A 16161-nucleotide genomic window follows, 5' to 3' on the forward strand; every position below is an offset into this window, starting at 1 on the left:
TGAGATGCCAAACCAGTCTGTGCTGGGGCTGGCACTGGTGTTACTGGGGCAGCATCACCCCCTTGTCCCTTCAGAGAGTGACAGCAGGGAACAGCCACTGCTGCTGCCCAGGGGGAGAGAACAAACCTGAAATTACAGACAATCTTTTAAAGAAGTAACTGATAACTCACCAGTTGTATGAAAGCCCCAGCAAGTTTGTCCTGTGTGTCACCAAGTCTGATGCCAGCTCAGTCCTTTAATACCTCAAGCAGAGTTTTCCTGTGGGACAGAGCCCAGCTCTGATGCAGACAAGAGACTGAGAACCTAGCCCTGACCTGTCCAGCCTGTCCCAAAATAAGAGAAACAAAGCATTTTTCCCTCTTCCAAAGGTAAAGCCCTGCTGCTGTTCTCTGGAGCAAGTAAGACCACAAACAGGATGGTACAAGAGCATAAATTCATATATAATTGTACATCATTTATACCCAAGGCCACGCTGTACAACATTATGAACAGTCATTCCCCAGTGGCATCACAATAAGCTTATTCCAAAATCCCTCAGCTACTTTTAGAGATAACTTAGATACCTTCCATTACAAAGAAGTATCAAAATTTCAATAATGCTTTATTAAGGACAGATTAATATGCAGTATTTAAAAAAAAAAAGCTAAAAAGCTAAAGCTAAAAATTTAAGCTTCCATCTGGTCTGAAGTAGAACAAAGTGCTGTCTTCTCTTTACAAGAAATGTGGAATACTTTCAAGTATCTTGGTCAAAGATACACAAGGTTTAAAACTTTCTAGCTCATTCTACATACATACAGAGGAGTTAGTAGCATTTAAAGTCTCAAATTGTATTAGATGGGCTGACCATGCTGCTGTCCTGGTGAGCAGCTCTTGTGCCACTGGATTCTGAAGCTGTGGAACCTGCAAAGGAGAGAATGTGTTTGGTTTGTTTTTATAAATATCCTCATTAATCCAGTAAAATTTGACTACTTTATGTGTTATCTGTCTTAGCTTCCTGCATCTGTTGTGAGTCTCCTTTTCAACACTATTTAAAAACTGGTTTTAATACTGGCTTCGTATTTAATAGCACCAATCCAGAATAAAAAAATCACTTCAACCATAAAAAGGATTTCCATAATCTTTTCAGTGCTTTAGAGTCAGGCAGAGCCAAACAAACAGAGCTGCTTGTGTGTCAGCAGGGCCTGAGGGAGGGAAGCTGCTCAGTGGCATCCTCAGAACAAGAGGGGATGAACCCGAGGCGAGGTTTTCATCTCAGAGCCTGGTAATAAGCAAAAGCAGCTTAAGATTAGAGCCAGGCTCCTTGTCAGGCAGTCCCAATGTCTGTTTTGGGAGGTGAGAGGAGCTCAGAGAGGCAGGAGAGCCCAGATAATGCCTGGAATGGGTCAAACACTCCAGAATTTCTGTGCACGAGTCCTTATCTGCCAGAGGAGCCGCCCAACACAAACCACTTTCCCTAGAGCAGGTTGGGAGAGCTCCATTGTGAGCGGCAAGAAAAGAGCCCAGAGCTTTGGAAAGCACAGCACGTGCTCGGAGTCAGCTCATTGATCTGTGTGATCACGGCCAAAAGCTCCTGGAGATGAAAGGAGCTGCTGCACATCCTCCTCCCAGCGTGGCCTGAAAGGAGAGGCTGCAGCACAGGGGCTCTGAAGCCATTTCCAAGGGATAACTGGGACACAAACACGAGCAAGCGCTCAGATTGTGGCTGCTCCAGAGGGGTGATGACCTGTTGTGGTGTGCTGTAATGTCCCATTTTAGACTTCCAGGTCACCTCCCAGGTGTGCCTGTACCTCTTCCCCCTCGCCCCCCTTGCTGAGTGAGTCCTGTCAATCAGGCTGAACATTCCAGCAAGGCGTGTGTGGTTGGTCAAGTTCAAAGGATGCCCCTCAGGCCTGGGGGTCATTGGCCCGTATAGGTGTCCCTGGTCCCTTGAGACCCTGCCCCTCTCACCTGGTTGGTGCTCACCTGTCCCTCCCCTTCCCCTGTCCCTGAGCTTAAAAGGTGAATCAGACCATGCGGCCGAGATTCTGTTGGAGCAGTTGCTCACATTCAGACCTCTGTAACCATGGAATAAACCTCTGGATATAAACCCTCCAGCAGAATCCATCTCCTTTTTCTCCTCACCATCACCTGAAGCTTTCCTCCTGAGGTAAACGGAGTTCCTGACAAGCCTGGACTTGTTCAGTGCCCAGCTGCAATCTCCAGCAAGCCAAAGGTGTCTCTGGGGTGATTATACCACAGTTGCCGCCTTTGGCCCAGCAGCGAGGGTCAGACTGGCCCAGGCACAATCTAACTGGTAATATTGGGATTCCTATTCCAATAATAACCCAGCCCCTGCCAGGCTGGAAGGGCTCTGCATGCCCCAGAGGGCAGCAATGTTTGCCATCATTTGCCAGTGGATGTGCTGGCACTGCCCCAGTGCTCACCTGTGCCCCCAGGAACAGGCAGGGGACCCTGGCTGCTCACAGGGGCTTTGTGTGAGACAAAAAGGGGAGGAGGAGGGCAGAAGAGCAAAGAGCAGCTTAGAGAAGGCCATAAATAGCAAAGAAACATCTTTTAAAATAAAAGGATAAAAAGCAGCAGTATCTGGAATAAGATATCTATAGAGATAAAAGCCCAAGGAGTGGTGAAAAGGGCAGAAAAAACCAAATTTAGGGAGTCCTGCTCCCTCGGTACCCATCTCCCTTCCCACCTTTTCCTGGCTGTACATCCACAATCATGCAGTCATCATCTTCCTCATCTTCCTCAGTGTCTGCCTGAAATCCATCCATCTCTGCAGCCTGGAGGGAAAGAGCAGGTACCAGGTGTGAGCCGGGAGGTGCCACAGCTGGCACAGGCAGTGCCGGGCACCCTCTGGGCAGGTGGGCACATCTGGAGGGGAGGAAATCTGCAACTCCCAGCTGCACAAGCCAGGACCTGTGACAGAAGGGCTCGGTGCAGTGGCACACACAGTGGGAAGGAGGCCAAGCTCTGCTCCAGGATCCTTCCCTCTTACACAACCGCTGAGCTGCCCCCGCAGCTCGGGCTCCACGGGAATCTGACTCTCGCTGCATTTGTGGAAGGGAAATCTCTCCCCCCTCTGTTTATTATTTTCATAGAATCACAGACTCATAAGGGTCAGAGAGTCCAACTGCTCCCCAGCACTGCCAAGGCCAGCACTGCCCTGTCCCCAAGTGCCAGCACTGCCCTGTCCCCAAGTGCCAGCACTGCCCTGTCCCCAAGTGCCACCACTGCCCCTGTCCCCAAGTGCCAGCATTGCCCCTGTCCCCAAGTGCCAGCACTGTCCCTGTCCCCAAGTGCCAGCACTGTCCCTGTCCCCAAGTGCCAGCACTGCCCTGTCCCCAAGTGCCAGCACTGCCCGTCCCCAAGTGCCACCACTGTCCCTGTCCCCAGGTGCCAGCACTGTCCCTGTCCCCAGGTGCCACCACTGCCCTGTCCCCAATGCCACCACTGTCCCTGTCCCCAGGTGCCAGCACTGTCCCTGTCCCCAAGTGCCAGCACTGCCCTGTCCCCAATGCCACCACTGGCCCTGTCCCCAGGTGCCAGCACTGGCCCTGTCCCCAGGTGCCACCACTGTCCCTGTCCCCAGGTGCCAGCACTGCCCCTGTCCCCAGGTGCCACCACTGGCCCTGTCCCCAGGTGCCACATCCCCTTGGATTTTAAATCCCTGCAGGGCTGGGGGCTCCAGCTGTGCCCAGGGCAGCTGTGCCAGGGCTTTACCACCCTTTCCATGAAGGAATTTTCTCAATATCCAACCCAAACCCGCCTGGCACAGCTTGGGGCTGTTCCCCCTTGTCCTGGTGTCCCCTGGGAGCAGAGCCTGCTGTCCCCTGGCTGTCCCCTCCTGGCAGGAGCTGTGCAGGTCCCCCCTGAGCCTCCTTTTCTCCAGGCTGAGCCCCTCTGGATGTGCTCTCCCTTCTGAAGATGGGGAATTAATGTTGCTTATCAAGTTTGGGACCTTGTTCTCTCCTGACTCCTCCTCCTCTTTGCCAATCAGTTTTTATTCAGGGAGTGGTTCCAGTTCCTCCCTTGCTGCCCAGGTTTCCTGCCATGGGAAAAGCCCAAATTCCCCATTTGGAATGGAGAACACAGAGCCCAAGGAGTGACACAAACCAAAGCTGCCCAGCTGGGAGGCTCTGTTGAGTTTTGTTTTTTTTCCTTCAGCTGGAACTGGAATGAAAATCCTGATCCCCATCCCCTAAAAAACTCTTCCAAGCCAAGAAAATGTTCAATTTCCACCTTTCAATAAAGTCCCAGCTGTCAAATGCAATCCCTCCTACACGTGGGCAGGTGCTGCCCACTTCAGCACCCAATTTTTCTCTTATGTAAGAGCACCTTGACTCACACAAGCCCTGCTGTGAGCTCCCCAGCACAGAAACACGTGCCAGAGTGGGGATCTGGCAGCTCCCAGCATTGCCAGGCTCTCCCCATGCCCCAGCCTGGCTCCACAGGTGGGGTGGGATCTCAGCACCTGATTGAGACATCAGCAATGAAAAGCTTCTGGGGCTGTGACACCTCTGCTCGGAGCTGCACCTCCCCAGCACAGCTCTGAGGAGCTTTGAAGCATTCAGGCTGGTGATGTAATTCTCCTAAAAGCCTTTGTTTTGCTATTTCTGCTCCCTTATAAGCTGAATTTCCAGTGGGTGCCAAGCAGAGACTTTTATCTCTGCCTTTATTTAGTGTACAAGAAAAAACCCAAGCAGATGGAGTTTGGGGGCTGAGCAGCTTCTCACAAGTCTCTGATCTCTATCAATACCTGAATGCTGAGCTTTTTCAGTAGAAAAGCCAAAAAAGCCAAGAATAAATTGGGAAGGCAAAGCATAAAAAGCATCAAAAGCCTCATCTGTGGTCCATGGGAGGGGGTGGAACGAGATCAGCTTTGAGGTCCCTCCCAACCCAAACCATTCTGGGGCTCTTTGCTAAGCTGGTGCACAGGGAAGGAGGAATAAATCCACTGGCAGGGATTTCAAACCCTGCCCTGCCTGGGGGATTGGAAGCCAGAGGTTGGTAACCCCAATTTCCAGCACCTAAAGCCTCCACAGAGCATCCCAAGCTTTGTGAGGACCCAAATGTGGCTCCTCCAGGGCCTGAAGAGGAAACAGAGACACTTTGGGCAAGGGATGGAGGGACAGGACACAGGGAATGGCTCCCACTGCCAGGGGGCAGGGATGGATGGGATTTTGGGATTTTGGGAAGGAATTCCTCCCTGTGATGGTGGGGAGAGTGGGATGGAGTTCCCAGAGCAGCTGTGGCTGCCCCTGGATCCCTGGCAGTGCCCAAGGCCAGTGGGAGGTGTCCCTGCCATGGCACTGGGTGGGATTGAAGGTCCCTCCCAAGCCAAACCATTCTGGAATTCCATGCTCCCATTTTTCAGTCATGATGAGGCTCCAGCACTACCTGTGGTCGCCATGAAAAGCAGAAGCAACAACAGGAAAACCACAACACAGCTCCCAGGCAGCAAGCACTGCAATTCCACCTCATTTTGTCCCTATGAGTTATTGTATTTTTAAACCAGCTCTTGAAATTCAGCTTTATGTGTGTCAGGATGAGCTGGAGCCTTTACAGACTGCTCTGGGCTGAGCTGCAGCACTTGGGAACCACATTTAATCCCTTCACATGCAACTGCTGTAAGTCATCAGCTTGGGCTGTACATCTGGCAGCCACAGGCACACATAAAACCTGCACACAAATTACACCCAGCTGTAAAACCAAGGCCAAGCAGACTCTCCAAACTATTCACAGCTTGGATGCAATCAGTGCCAAGCAGCAGAGAATGGAAGAACAGCAGGAGAGCGACGTTTCGAACGGAACAGAGAGTCCAAGCTGCAGACACACAAAAGAAACCCATCTCTTTAGCCCCAGCATTTCACTCCTTTCCCCATAAAAAGGGTCTGACAGTGGCTGGAGGTAACAGGCTGAGCTGGGGGGGGTGCAAACACCCCCAGCACTCCTCACTGGGGCACAAGGAACTCACCTGCTCAGCGCCCCGAGGCCTCTTCATGAACTTGGTGATGGACATGCTTCCTATGGCCTTCCTCTTGGCTGCCAGCGGGGTGGGCTGGGGCACGGGCACTCCTGGCACGCCGCCCCCCTCCTCCTTGCCCGCGCAGGGCACCTGGGTGACGTAGCTCCACTGGCAGGGCACGGGCAGCTGCTCCTGGCCGAAGCTGCGCAGCACCTCGGCGTGCACGTACCAGCACATCCTGAACTCGGGCCGCTTCTCGTACACGGAGCTCTCTGAGATGATCCTCTTGAGCCTGGCCTTGGAGGGCACGCCGCTGTCCTCGCCCCCCCCGGGCTCCGGGGGGCTCCTGGGGCCGTGGCTGAAGCGGCCCTGGCGGCAGCACTCCTGGAACTCCTGGATGATCACCCTGCTCCCGTGCACGTTGCCGTGCAGCAGCGGCAGCAGCTGGGCCAGGACTGCGGGGGGATGGCACAGAAAGGGTTAAAGGTGGGGAAGGAATCAGCACAGAATGGGTTAAAGGTGGGGAAGAAATCAGCACAGAATGGGTTAAAGGTGGGGAAGGAATCAGCACAGAACGGGTTAAAGGTGGGGAAGAAATCAGTTCAGGTACTCCAGAGCTGGCCCAGGATTGCAGGGGAGAAAGGTGGCACAGAATGGGTTAAAGGTTCAGAAACCACAAGGATAGAAATCAGCATGGGCACTCCAGGACTGCAGGGAGCAAAGTGGCACAGAATGGGTTAAAGGTGGGAAAGAAATCAGCACAGAATGGGTTAAAGGTGGGAAAAAAATCAGCACAGGTACTCCAGAGCTGGCCCAGTGCTTCGGGGGGAAAAGTGGCACAGAATGGGTTAAATGTTGGGAAAGCTTTGGGATGGAAATCAGCACAGGCACTCCAGAACTGCAGAGGGGAAAAATGGCACAGAATGGGTTAAAGGTTGGGAAATCAGGGGCATAGAAATCAGCATGGGCACTCCAGAACTGCAGAGGGGAAAAGTGGCACAGAATGGGTTAAAGGTTGGGAAATCAGGGGCATAGAAATCAGCACAGGCACTCCAGGATTGCAAAGGAAAAGTGGCACAGAATGGGTTAAAGGTTGGGAAACCTCAGGGACAGAAATCAGCAGGGGCACTCCAGGATTGATTTTAGAGATGGAACAACCAGAGAAGCTGGGGGTGCCCCATGCCTGGAAGGCTCCAAGGTGAGCTTGGATGGGGTTTGGAGCCAGTGGAAGGTGTCCCTGCCCATGGCAGAAACTGGATGGTCTTTAAGGTGCCCCCCAACCCAAGCCAACCCACTCTGGGATTCCATGATTGTAACAGCAGCTAGATCTGATGTAGAAACAGCCTGGAGTGAAATCCCCACCCCCTGCTTGGCCTTTATGTGAGTTATTCACAGCCTTGTGTTAGTCAGGTGCAGGAAAAGCTCAGGACTGGAACCAAACACAGAAACCAAACAATTTCCCCCAAACAACAAACAGGCTCAGGCCCATCCTAAATGTGAGCTTGCTCAAGTCTGGTTGGCTTTAGTTCCTAGATTGCCCAGAGCAAGACTTTTTGGAGAGGCAGTGCCAGAAAAGTCCTTTCCAAGAGCTCTCAGAGATTCCTTGGATTCCAGCCCTGTCACAAACAGGTCACTCTGAATGCAGCACTCACTAATCCCCCACTCCCTCCAAAGCACAGCACAGCACTGTGGGAGCACTGCTCAGCCCTTCGGGTCTTACTTTGCTGATCTTTTGCTCTTTTTTTGCTACATTTCTGTGTCTGCTGCTCCTCCTCTGGTGCAGGTGGATCCAGGACACAGGCTGTGAACTGCTGGAGCACCTTCAGGTCGGGGTTGGTGCCGTTGTCCTTTGCTGCCCTGTCCCAGACACAGCCAATCTTCACAGGCTGCAGGACATGGAACCTCTTCCCCTTGGCTATCAGCTCATCCCACTCCTTTGCCTTCAGCTTCTGACGAACCTTCTGGTTCTCTGGGTCACCCTCCTGCAGCCACAGGGGACAAAGGACTCGTTACAGCCACACCAGGATGAAAAAAAGAGCTTTTTAAAGGCAGCTTTGCCTCGTGTTCCCTGAGCCATGAACCGTGCAGGCACAGAGCACGTGCTGCCCTCCCCTGCCAGTATTGACATGGCACAGTTCACTGCAAACAGAAATGGGAACTCAGGGACAGCCAGCTGCCTTACCTCTGTCACACCTTCATCTTCAGATAGGTACCCATGGGGTACAAAAAACCCATCGTCCTCATCTTCATCCTCTCCCTCCTCTTCGTCATCCTACAAACAAATGGGTTAGAGTTAGAACCACACCCAGTGCAAGTGGTTCCTGATTTTATTCAGCATGCAGGATCCTCACCTCTTCACTATGGGAGAGACTTTCCCCTGGCTCCTCCTCCTCCCACTCTTCATCACTGTCCACTTCATAGTCCAGCAGTTTCTGCAAGAAATGCCAACATTTCTGTCCATCAGCACCAAAGCCAGGCTGGGCTTTCAGAGGGAACAAAATGGCTCAGAAATGCCAGGGAAGCAGAGGACTTGGCCAAGCACATTCACTTCTAGAGCACAAAGGATGCAGCAGGCTGAGGTGCTTACAGTGTCCTTGGACCACGGGTTCCTGGCACGGATCAGGGAGGTTCTCTTGTTCCAGGTGCCCCAGTAGGCAGGACGGTGATTCTCACTGAACTGCAGGAGCTTCATCCTGCCAAACTTCTCCCTCTCAGGAACAGCATCTGCCTGGCAGCTGTCCACCACCACCACGTCACTGGGAACACAGGGGAAGGTGGCTGAGCCCCACTGAGCAGCTCCAGCCTTCCCTCCTCTCCAATCAACATCAAACCCTCTCTGCAGTTCATTTCATAAACCAGAAGCAAAGCAAGCCCTCAAGTGCAGACTGACCTGTTGACACTGTCACTGCTGTCACTGACCAAAGTGGGCCCAGTTTTTCGTGGTTTACGACATTTTAGATCCTTCAAGAAAGAATCTTCAGCATTCTGGGCGTGCAGGAGCTTATCCAGCTGTTCCAGGTCCTCTGGTTCCAGGGCCACACGGCTGAGGGGGGCTAAGACCATGTTCTCCTTAATTTCAAAAGGAGCAAACTTGCCACAGGAGCCAGCAAGGGTCTGAAACATCAAGTGAGGAATGTCAGGGTTGGACACTGAGAAGCTGCAGCACCAACACATGCAAGGAACACCTGCTGTTGGGGTGTTGTCTGAGGTGAAGATTTAGGTTAAGTGAAGATTAAGTTAAGCCCTTCCTGTCCAAGACTCCAGATCTTCCAGGCAATGCAGAAGACAGAGCTGAGATTCACTGAACCAACCACAAATGTCTTTTGTAGTCCCTGCTCTGGGCATTTTCTCAAAATCCTTTGCACTTTTGGGACCAGGAAATTAAGAAAAAACAATGTTTTAACCACCTAAGAAGCTGTAAGGGGCAGCTGAGAAGGAAATCAGGGTATTTTTGTTAGGAACTGTGAGAGACCAACACACAGAGGAACAGCAGTCCCTCACCTTGGGGGCTTGTGGAGTCTTTGGTTTCTGGAAGAACCTGGTGATCTCTGCTTTCTGGGCATTGATGCGCTGAAACGAGAACCCAAATGCAAACGTGAGGTGGGACAAAGCTCTGGAATGCCAGGTGAGCTCATCTCACGCATGACTCAACTTCAAATGAGGCACAAAGCAAAGTTCAGGCAGTCAGCAGCTCCTGTGACTCAACAGAAGCTCTGATTGTCCTCCCTGGCACCAGCAGGGCTCCAGTGGCACTGCCAGGGCACAGGTCACCTGTGGCCATTCAGAAACACACACAGAGAGGGAAAAAAAGCAAAGGAACCAACAGGGGTGAAAGGAACAGGTAAAACCTGCATGGAGCAGCCCCAGCAGGTCGGGGGGACAGGCTGCACCCAAAGGAACCAGCTCCACCATTTCACCCCAGAAAGAATTTAGAGACAAGCCAGAGAAAACATTTTTACCTTTTCTTCCTCCTTTAACCGTTTCTCCTCTTCTTTCTTTCTCTTCTCCTCAAGTTTTGCCCTTGAAAACAAAGACCATGTGAATTGTCACCCATCAGGAAGGGTGAAGAGGAGGTGGGAAGCCCCAGACCCCACCACGAGGATCATCTGTCAACCCAGCCAAGAACCACACTTGGTGAAGTGCAGAGGAGACTTTGTTCATTCCTTGCAGAGCAAATATTGACCCATTTCAAGTTCATGGGCTGCCTCGAGTTCCTCTCAATGCCAGGGAGTTCCAGGGGTTACCAAGTCCCAGTAACTTCCTCCACAAACAGCACAGGAGAGCCAGGTCAGGAGGGGAAGCTGGGATGGGGGCACAGAGTCCCTCAGGATTTCAGAGCCACCCCCTGACCCCAGGCCCGTGCTGCTGGAGCAGGGCAGGGAAATTTGGGATGGAAATCAGCACAGGGACCCCCAGGGGCTGCACAAGCCCAGGCACTCACTCCAGAGCCTCCTGCCTCTCCTTGCGCTTCTCCTCCTTCACTCGCAGCTTCTCAGCTTTCTCCTTCTCCTCCTTTTCCTTCTTTTCCCTCCTTTCTCTCTCCTTCAACTCCTTCTCTTCCTCTTTCCTCTTCTTGGCCTCCTCCTTGGCTCGTTCCTTCGCAGCTTTTGCCTCTTCCTTGAGCCTCCCCTTCTCCTCCCTCTCTGCCTGCAGCTTCTGGAGCTTGTCCGCACGCTCCTGGTCCTGGGGCACAAAGGGGACACTCAGAACTGCAGCTCTGTGCTCCCAAAACTGCTGAAAATCAGCATTTATTGCTCAAAAAGGAAGCTGAGCCCACCCAGTGCTTGACCTGCAGCATCACAAAATTATCGTGGAATGGGAGGGACCCCTCATTTTCCCCAGGAATGCAGGTGGGAGCACATCCACAGCCCCCCTGCCTCAGCTGAGCTTCCCTGGGCTGCCTCTCTGAAAGCTTTAATTATTCTTTTCCCTTAGCAAAAGAAAAAAAGGTATTTTCATTTCTCTAAGCATCAAAGAAAGCTTTGTATTGAGTCATCTTCATTACCACAGTGGCATTATGGAAAATTAGATGGGAATTAAAAAATCGTAATTATTCCCTTATTTAATAGGAGATTTCAGATTCTTTCCAAAATATTTCCCCCTGAGCAAAGCTTTTCATGCTTTGGTGTCATCACAGGGCTACAGTGGTGTCACTTCTACAAGTGAATTTGAGCTGATTTGACATCACAAGCCCACCAGGATTTTCTGATTGTTTCCACAAGCACAGGAATCACTTTGATGATCCTTGTGGGTCCCCCCCAGCTGGGCTGTTCCATGATCTCAGGGAATAAAGTCATTCTCCAAACCCCAGATTGTGGAGCTTATCCCTTGTTTTCTTCCATTCTACATCATCAGACATCACCAGTGCCCTGAGATTGTTTAAGGAGCACTTTGGGAACAGATTTTATTGGAAATGTTGCCTTTTATGGTGTTTCCTGCCAAAACAACTGCAATTCCCACCGCGGCTCTGCTGACACAAAGGAGGAAAATGTCAAATTAAAGAGAAAAAGCTTTTCTGTGCTGCAGGCACTGGTGATGTCACCAGGAAAGGAGGATCTGCCTGTGCCCAGACACTCCCAACTCCTCCCTGGGTATTTTCAGTTTTCTTTTATTGATTTCACATCTCTCCTTGTCAACATCAAGGCTTCCTTGAGCAGTGTCACAACACAAATAACTGCAGAAAGCCACCAACAGCCAAATGGTGCCAATGGCAAGGAAACAACACTGTCAGCCTGAGTCATGGAATGTGCAGGGTGCTGGTGTGAAGCTGACAGCTCACTGGTGGCTCTGCTTCATTCCCAGCATCATTTTTAGCTTCCATTCTCCTTTCTCTCCCTCCCATCCCTGCTATTTTTAACACAGCTATAGAAAGGGAAGAAAACAACAGATTGGAATTCTATATGGGGCACTGGGAAAGGCTGCAAAGCTTTGCAGCTACAACTTACATAAAACACACGAGTTTATAAACAAGCCACCGAGACACACACAATTCCTGGGCACAAACCTTGCCAGGTGCAGATAAAAACAACCCAAAAAAGCCCAATTCCTGCAGCACTGACCCTTCAGGCTCCATGAGTGGCAGCAGAGTTTGCTGAGGAGCTGCACCCAAGCAAACAGAACCTGGAGCTTGAGCATTCCCAGTGGTGGCATCCAGTGGTGACATCCAGGAAGCCACAGAGTGCCCCATTTCCCTTGTGTATTAATAAAAACAGAACCTAAATCTTGGGGCTTCAATCTGTTCCCAAAGAGCCCCAAATGCAGCCAGGGCTCCATTCAGGAGCTCTGCAAAGAGCCAAGCACTTTAACTGCCTGCATTAAAGGTTCTTGCACACTCCTAAGGGTGAGGAAAAATGGTAAAAGAGATGTTGCAGCTGGGCTGAGATAAAAGGCAAAGCCTTTGTTGGCTCCTCAGGGGAGGTTTGGGGGTCAGGGAAAATGCCTTACTCTTTGCAATCTCAGCTTCTCCTTCTCTGCTGAACTTCTGTGGAATTTCTGAGGTACCTGGAATCACAAAATGCAAGTTTTAGAGGCGATCCTGAGGGACAGGATCCCTGCAGATCCCATCCAGTCACCTCAATTTCCCCCAGAGCAGGGAATGAGGGCACACAAAGGAACATCCAAATCCCCCGGAGCAGGGAATGAGGGCACAGCTCAGGAATATCCAAATCCCCCAGAACAGGGAATGAGGGCACAGATCAGGAATATCCAACCTCCCCACTCCCACCCCACCTCCTGTCCCCCTGGACAAACCCCTCTGGTCCCCTCAGCCCTACAGGACCCTTTGCAAGGGGACACCACACCAGGGGAGCTGCTCTGAACCACAGGGGACATGGCAAACTCAATTCCTTCCAGCAAAACTTATATTTGTTTGGGCTGTTTTTTGGGTTTTTTTGGGTTTGGTTTTTTTTTTTATTATTATCCACCTATCATGCTGTGATATTTAGCTGTAACTTTATAAACACAAGGACTGTTTTCCACATTTTAACGTTTTCTTGTGTTGTCAGCACAGTCCACTTGATCTTCCACCAGTAGCAGCTCACTGACCCTAAATTCCAATCAGGGCACATTTCTCATTTATCTTTTATTTATGGGGGGAAGAAAAAGGTGGTTTATGTATAAAACCATCATTCACAGACTGGTTAAAGGCCTAATTTGTCAATATTTCAGCACACTGGGACTTGATTTAGTGGATCCCCCCTCCTCCTGCTGCCATTCTCAGCATCACATTAAAATTGTGATTAACAGGCTAACACAGCCCAACTGCTTTATTTTCTATATTTATCTGACAGAAAACAGCAGTTCTGTCAAGTGGGGGCTTCAGCTCCTCAGGGCTGTTTCCTCCCAGGAAAACAAAGGTCCCAGCTGCACAGCTTTGGGGTACAAACCCTCATTTTGGGGAGCAGCACAGGAGCAAATCCAGCCCCACTGGCAGTGCTGGATTACACCAGGAGTGCTTTCTGCTGTTCTGCTACACTGGAAATTCTTCATGCCTGCTGGAGTGTGTCTGTTTATTTTAGAGAGGGAAGATGGGGAGTTTTCACAGAGGAGGAATGAATTGATCACTTGACTTGATAAACACAACAGAAGGACTGGGAGAACCATCCCCGTGGTGTTTGAGCCACCTGAGCAGGTGCTGCCACCCTTGGAAGCTTCTCTGTCCAAACTGCCCCAAAAATCAGGGTGGCTGAAGCTGAGGTGAGCCAAAACCCCCTCACCCAGAGCTTTGTGATGGAATCCCAGAAAGATTTGGGTTGGGAGGGACCTTAGAGCCCACCCAGTGCCACCCCTGCCATGGGGCACACGCTCCACTGTGCCAGGCTGCTCCAATGCCCACCCAGCCTGGCCTTGGGCACTGCCAGGGATGAGGCAGGAGAGCAGAAATTCAGAGCTGGAAAAGCACCTGCACTGGCTGTTCTGGGGGAACACCCTCCCAGGAATCCCAGCAGCCCTGAGGAGGATGAACAGAGCTTGGGAAGAACCAGCTGAACACAGAACTGCTGCTCCTAAAACACCAAGCCCCAAGTGGGCATTTCACTGAAGAAATGTAAATACAGCAGCAGCCAGAAGCAGGGAGGATCAAGGATTTAGAGACCCCAAAGGGCAACAATTCAGTAATTAATTGGTAATTAATCCCCAGCACCTTTCCTGCACTCCTCAGTGCCCCCCTCACGCTGCTCCCCAGAAGCCCAGGAAGCCAAGCAGCCCAAAGCAGAGCAGACCCACCTTCCTGGCAGGCGTGGAGGCAGCCAGGGGGCTGCTGCTGCTGCTCTTGCTCTGTGCCAGGAGCTCGGGGGAGCCCCCAGAGCTCAGGGAGGAGTTGGTCAGTCCCGAGTCCCCCTCGTGGGACGACTCCAGGGCCTCGCTCTCCGACGAGGCCGCCTGGGGGCACTTCAGGCTCATGATGTCCTCCAGCAGCACCACGGGCACCTTCCCCTCAAAGAGCACATCCTTCAGTTCTCCCTGAGAGCCTTTCCTGCCCGCTGCATCCTGGCAGGCCGTGCGGCTGGAGCGTGGGGGGCTCCCAGCTCCTGCAGCGGCACAGGGCCCCTCAGTCCCCACGGAGTCACCTGCTGGGCTGCTCTGCACGGGGCTCAGGCAGCCCAGCCCCTTTCCTATGGTGCCATTGCTCACAGCAGCTGTAGAATCCACGGTCCCCTGCTCTGTGCTGTCCCCAGGTCCGTGGGCAGGGCCCCTGGAGGGGTCAGGAGCACCCCCAGGGTCACTCGTGTCACCTCCTGGGGTTTTCTGGATAAAATGGTCCAAGGGACCCTTCCCGTTCACGAGGTTTGGAGTCAAGTTCCCGTCGGGGCCCAGCTGGCAGTCGTTCTCCACATTGTCCAGGGAGGCACCTGAGGCATCCAGGGAGAGATCCTTGCTGGCAGCAAAAGCACTCGGGGAGCTCTTGACTTTTTTGACGTCTGAGCTGACATCGAGATTCTCCTTTGGCACAGGATTGAGGCGCTTGAAGGGCAGCCGGGCTGCAAGAACAACACCAGGTCAGAGACAGGAAACACCAAAGGCTCTCATCCATTCTGGAGCACATTGAAAACTGAGATGAGCCATTTAGAGATTATTTAATCATCACCAAGCCAGTGCATTTCATAAAATACAGGTGTGGGATGTTCTTAATGTGTGCTGGATGAGAGACACTCCCTTACCTTGGACGAGCTTCCGTGGAGGGACAGCAGCTTTGTCTCTGCACTCCATGGCTACGGGAGAAAGCAACAAATCAGCACTTGTGGTAGCTCCCAGCGAGCTGCGGCCTCCCCGGGACGGCTGAGGGAGGACAAAGGGGTCCCAGTGTCACTCCCAAGCCAGAGGAACCCCCGACCCAGCGGGTCCCGCAGCCACCCTGTCCCCCTCACACTGTCCTGGGGCAGGAACGTCCCCAGCAGCGCGTGCCCGCACCCAAGGAGATGCGAGGAGGGAATTCCTGGCCGTGAGGGTGGGCAGGCCTGGCACAGGTGCCCAGATCAGCCCCGGCTGCCCCTGGATCCTGGCAGTGCCCGGGCCCGGCTGCAGCACCCGGGGACAGCGTGGGCTGTCCCTGCCCACGGCACGGCTGGCACGGGATGGGCTCTCAGATCGCTCCCCACCCAAACCGCTCTGTGCCTGCACGAGTGCGGCTGCAGGGCGGGCCCGGGCCCAGCCCCGGGGCGCGGCGGCAGCTCCGGCACCTCCTTTGTTACCCCGGGCAGGCCCCGCGCACCCCGCGGCCCAACCGCCGCCGGAAACACCGCGCGCCCCGGCCGCGCCGCACCCCCAGCCCGGCCCTACCTGTGGCGGCGGCGGCGGGCGCGGCTCGCGGCGGTGCCGGGCGGCGGCGGCCGACCCTGAGGCGGCCCGGCCCGCGCGGCCCGCGCAGCCCCCGCCGCTCCGGGCCCGGTCCCGCCCGGCCCGTCCCGCTCGTACTTGGCGGGAGCCGGGGCGACCCCGCGTCCCGCGCCGCTGATTGGCCGAGCGCCCCCCACGTGACCCGCCCAGCCACACTCCCCGCTGCGTCTCGCCTTTGGATTGGCCGCCGCCGCGAGGGCCGCTGATTGGCGGAGGGGGCTGTCGGTCTGGCGCGCTGCAGGCGCTGATTGGCTGGCTTTGTAAAGGGACGGTGGGGCGCCGCTGGGTCCCAGTGCCTGGGCCCGAGGCCTGCCCGCTCACCGGGCGGGACCGATGCCGCGGGGGACCGGAGTGGCCTGTCCGCA

The 16161-nt window shown here is 53.4% G+C and overlaps 1 protein-coding gene across 1 annotated transcript; it reads right to left on the minus strand.

Moving 5' to 3' along the window:
* Positions 1-51: 51 nt before the first annotated feature.
* CHAF1A (chromatin assembly factor 1 subunit A) lies at positions 52-15775 on the minus strand. The gene is made up of 15 exons (XM_054291059.1): positions 15740-15775; positions 15121-15171; positions 14186-14940; positions 12407-12463; positions 10404-10645; positions 9922-9982; positions 9464-9532; positions 8853-9076; positions 8550-8718; positions 8314-8394; positions 8145-8234; positions 7683-7944; positions 5972-6417; positions 2690-2777; positions 52-900 (listed from the first exon to the last, which is right to left on the minus strand). Exons 2-15 carry the CDS (start codon positions 15167-15169, stop codon positions 821-823), a joined length of 2673 nt encoding a protein of 890 aa, XP_054147034.1. The 5' UTR covers positions 15170-15171; positions 15740-15775; the 3' UTR covers positions 52-820.
* Between the last annotated feature and the right edge of the window lie 386 nt (positions 15776-16161).

Source organism: Melozone crissalis, unplaced genomic scaffold (assembly GCF_028551555.1).
Source record: "Melozone crissalis strain CALT ecotype California unplaced genomic scaffold, PUWL_Pcris_2 ptg000088l_1, whole genome shotgun sequence".
Taxonomy (NCBI): Eukaryota; Metazoa; Chordata; class Aves; order Passeriformes; family Passerellidae; genus Melozone; species Melozone crissalis.

Bases quoted from the DNA above. Each gene is read 5' to 3' on its own strand.
- CHAF1A (XM_054291059.1), bottom strand. From the start codon at position 15,169: ATGGAGTGCAGAGACAAAGCTGCTGTCCCTCCACGGAAGCTCGTCCAA. The intron at 7,945-8,144 runs GTAAGGCAGCTG...CTGTGGCTGCAG, and splicing joins AAGATGAAGGTGTGACAGAG to GAGGGTGACCCAGAGAACCA. The intron at 6,418-7,682 runs GTAAGACCCGAA...ATCCCCCCGCAG, and splicing joins AAGAGCAAAAGATCAGCAAA to TCCTGGCCCAGCTGCTGCCG.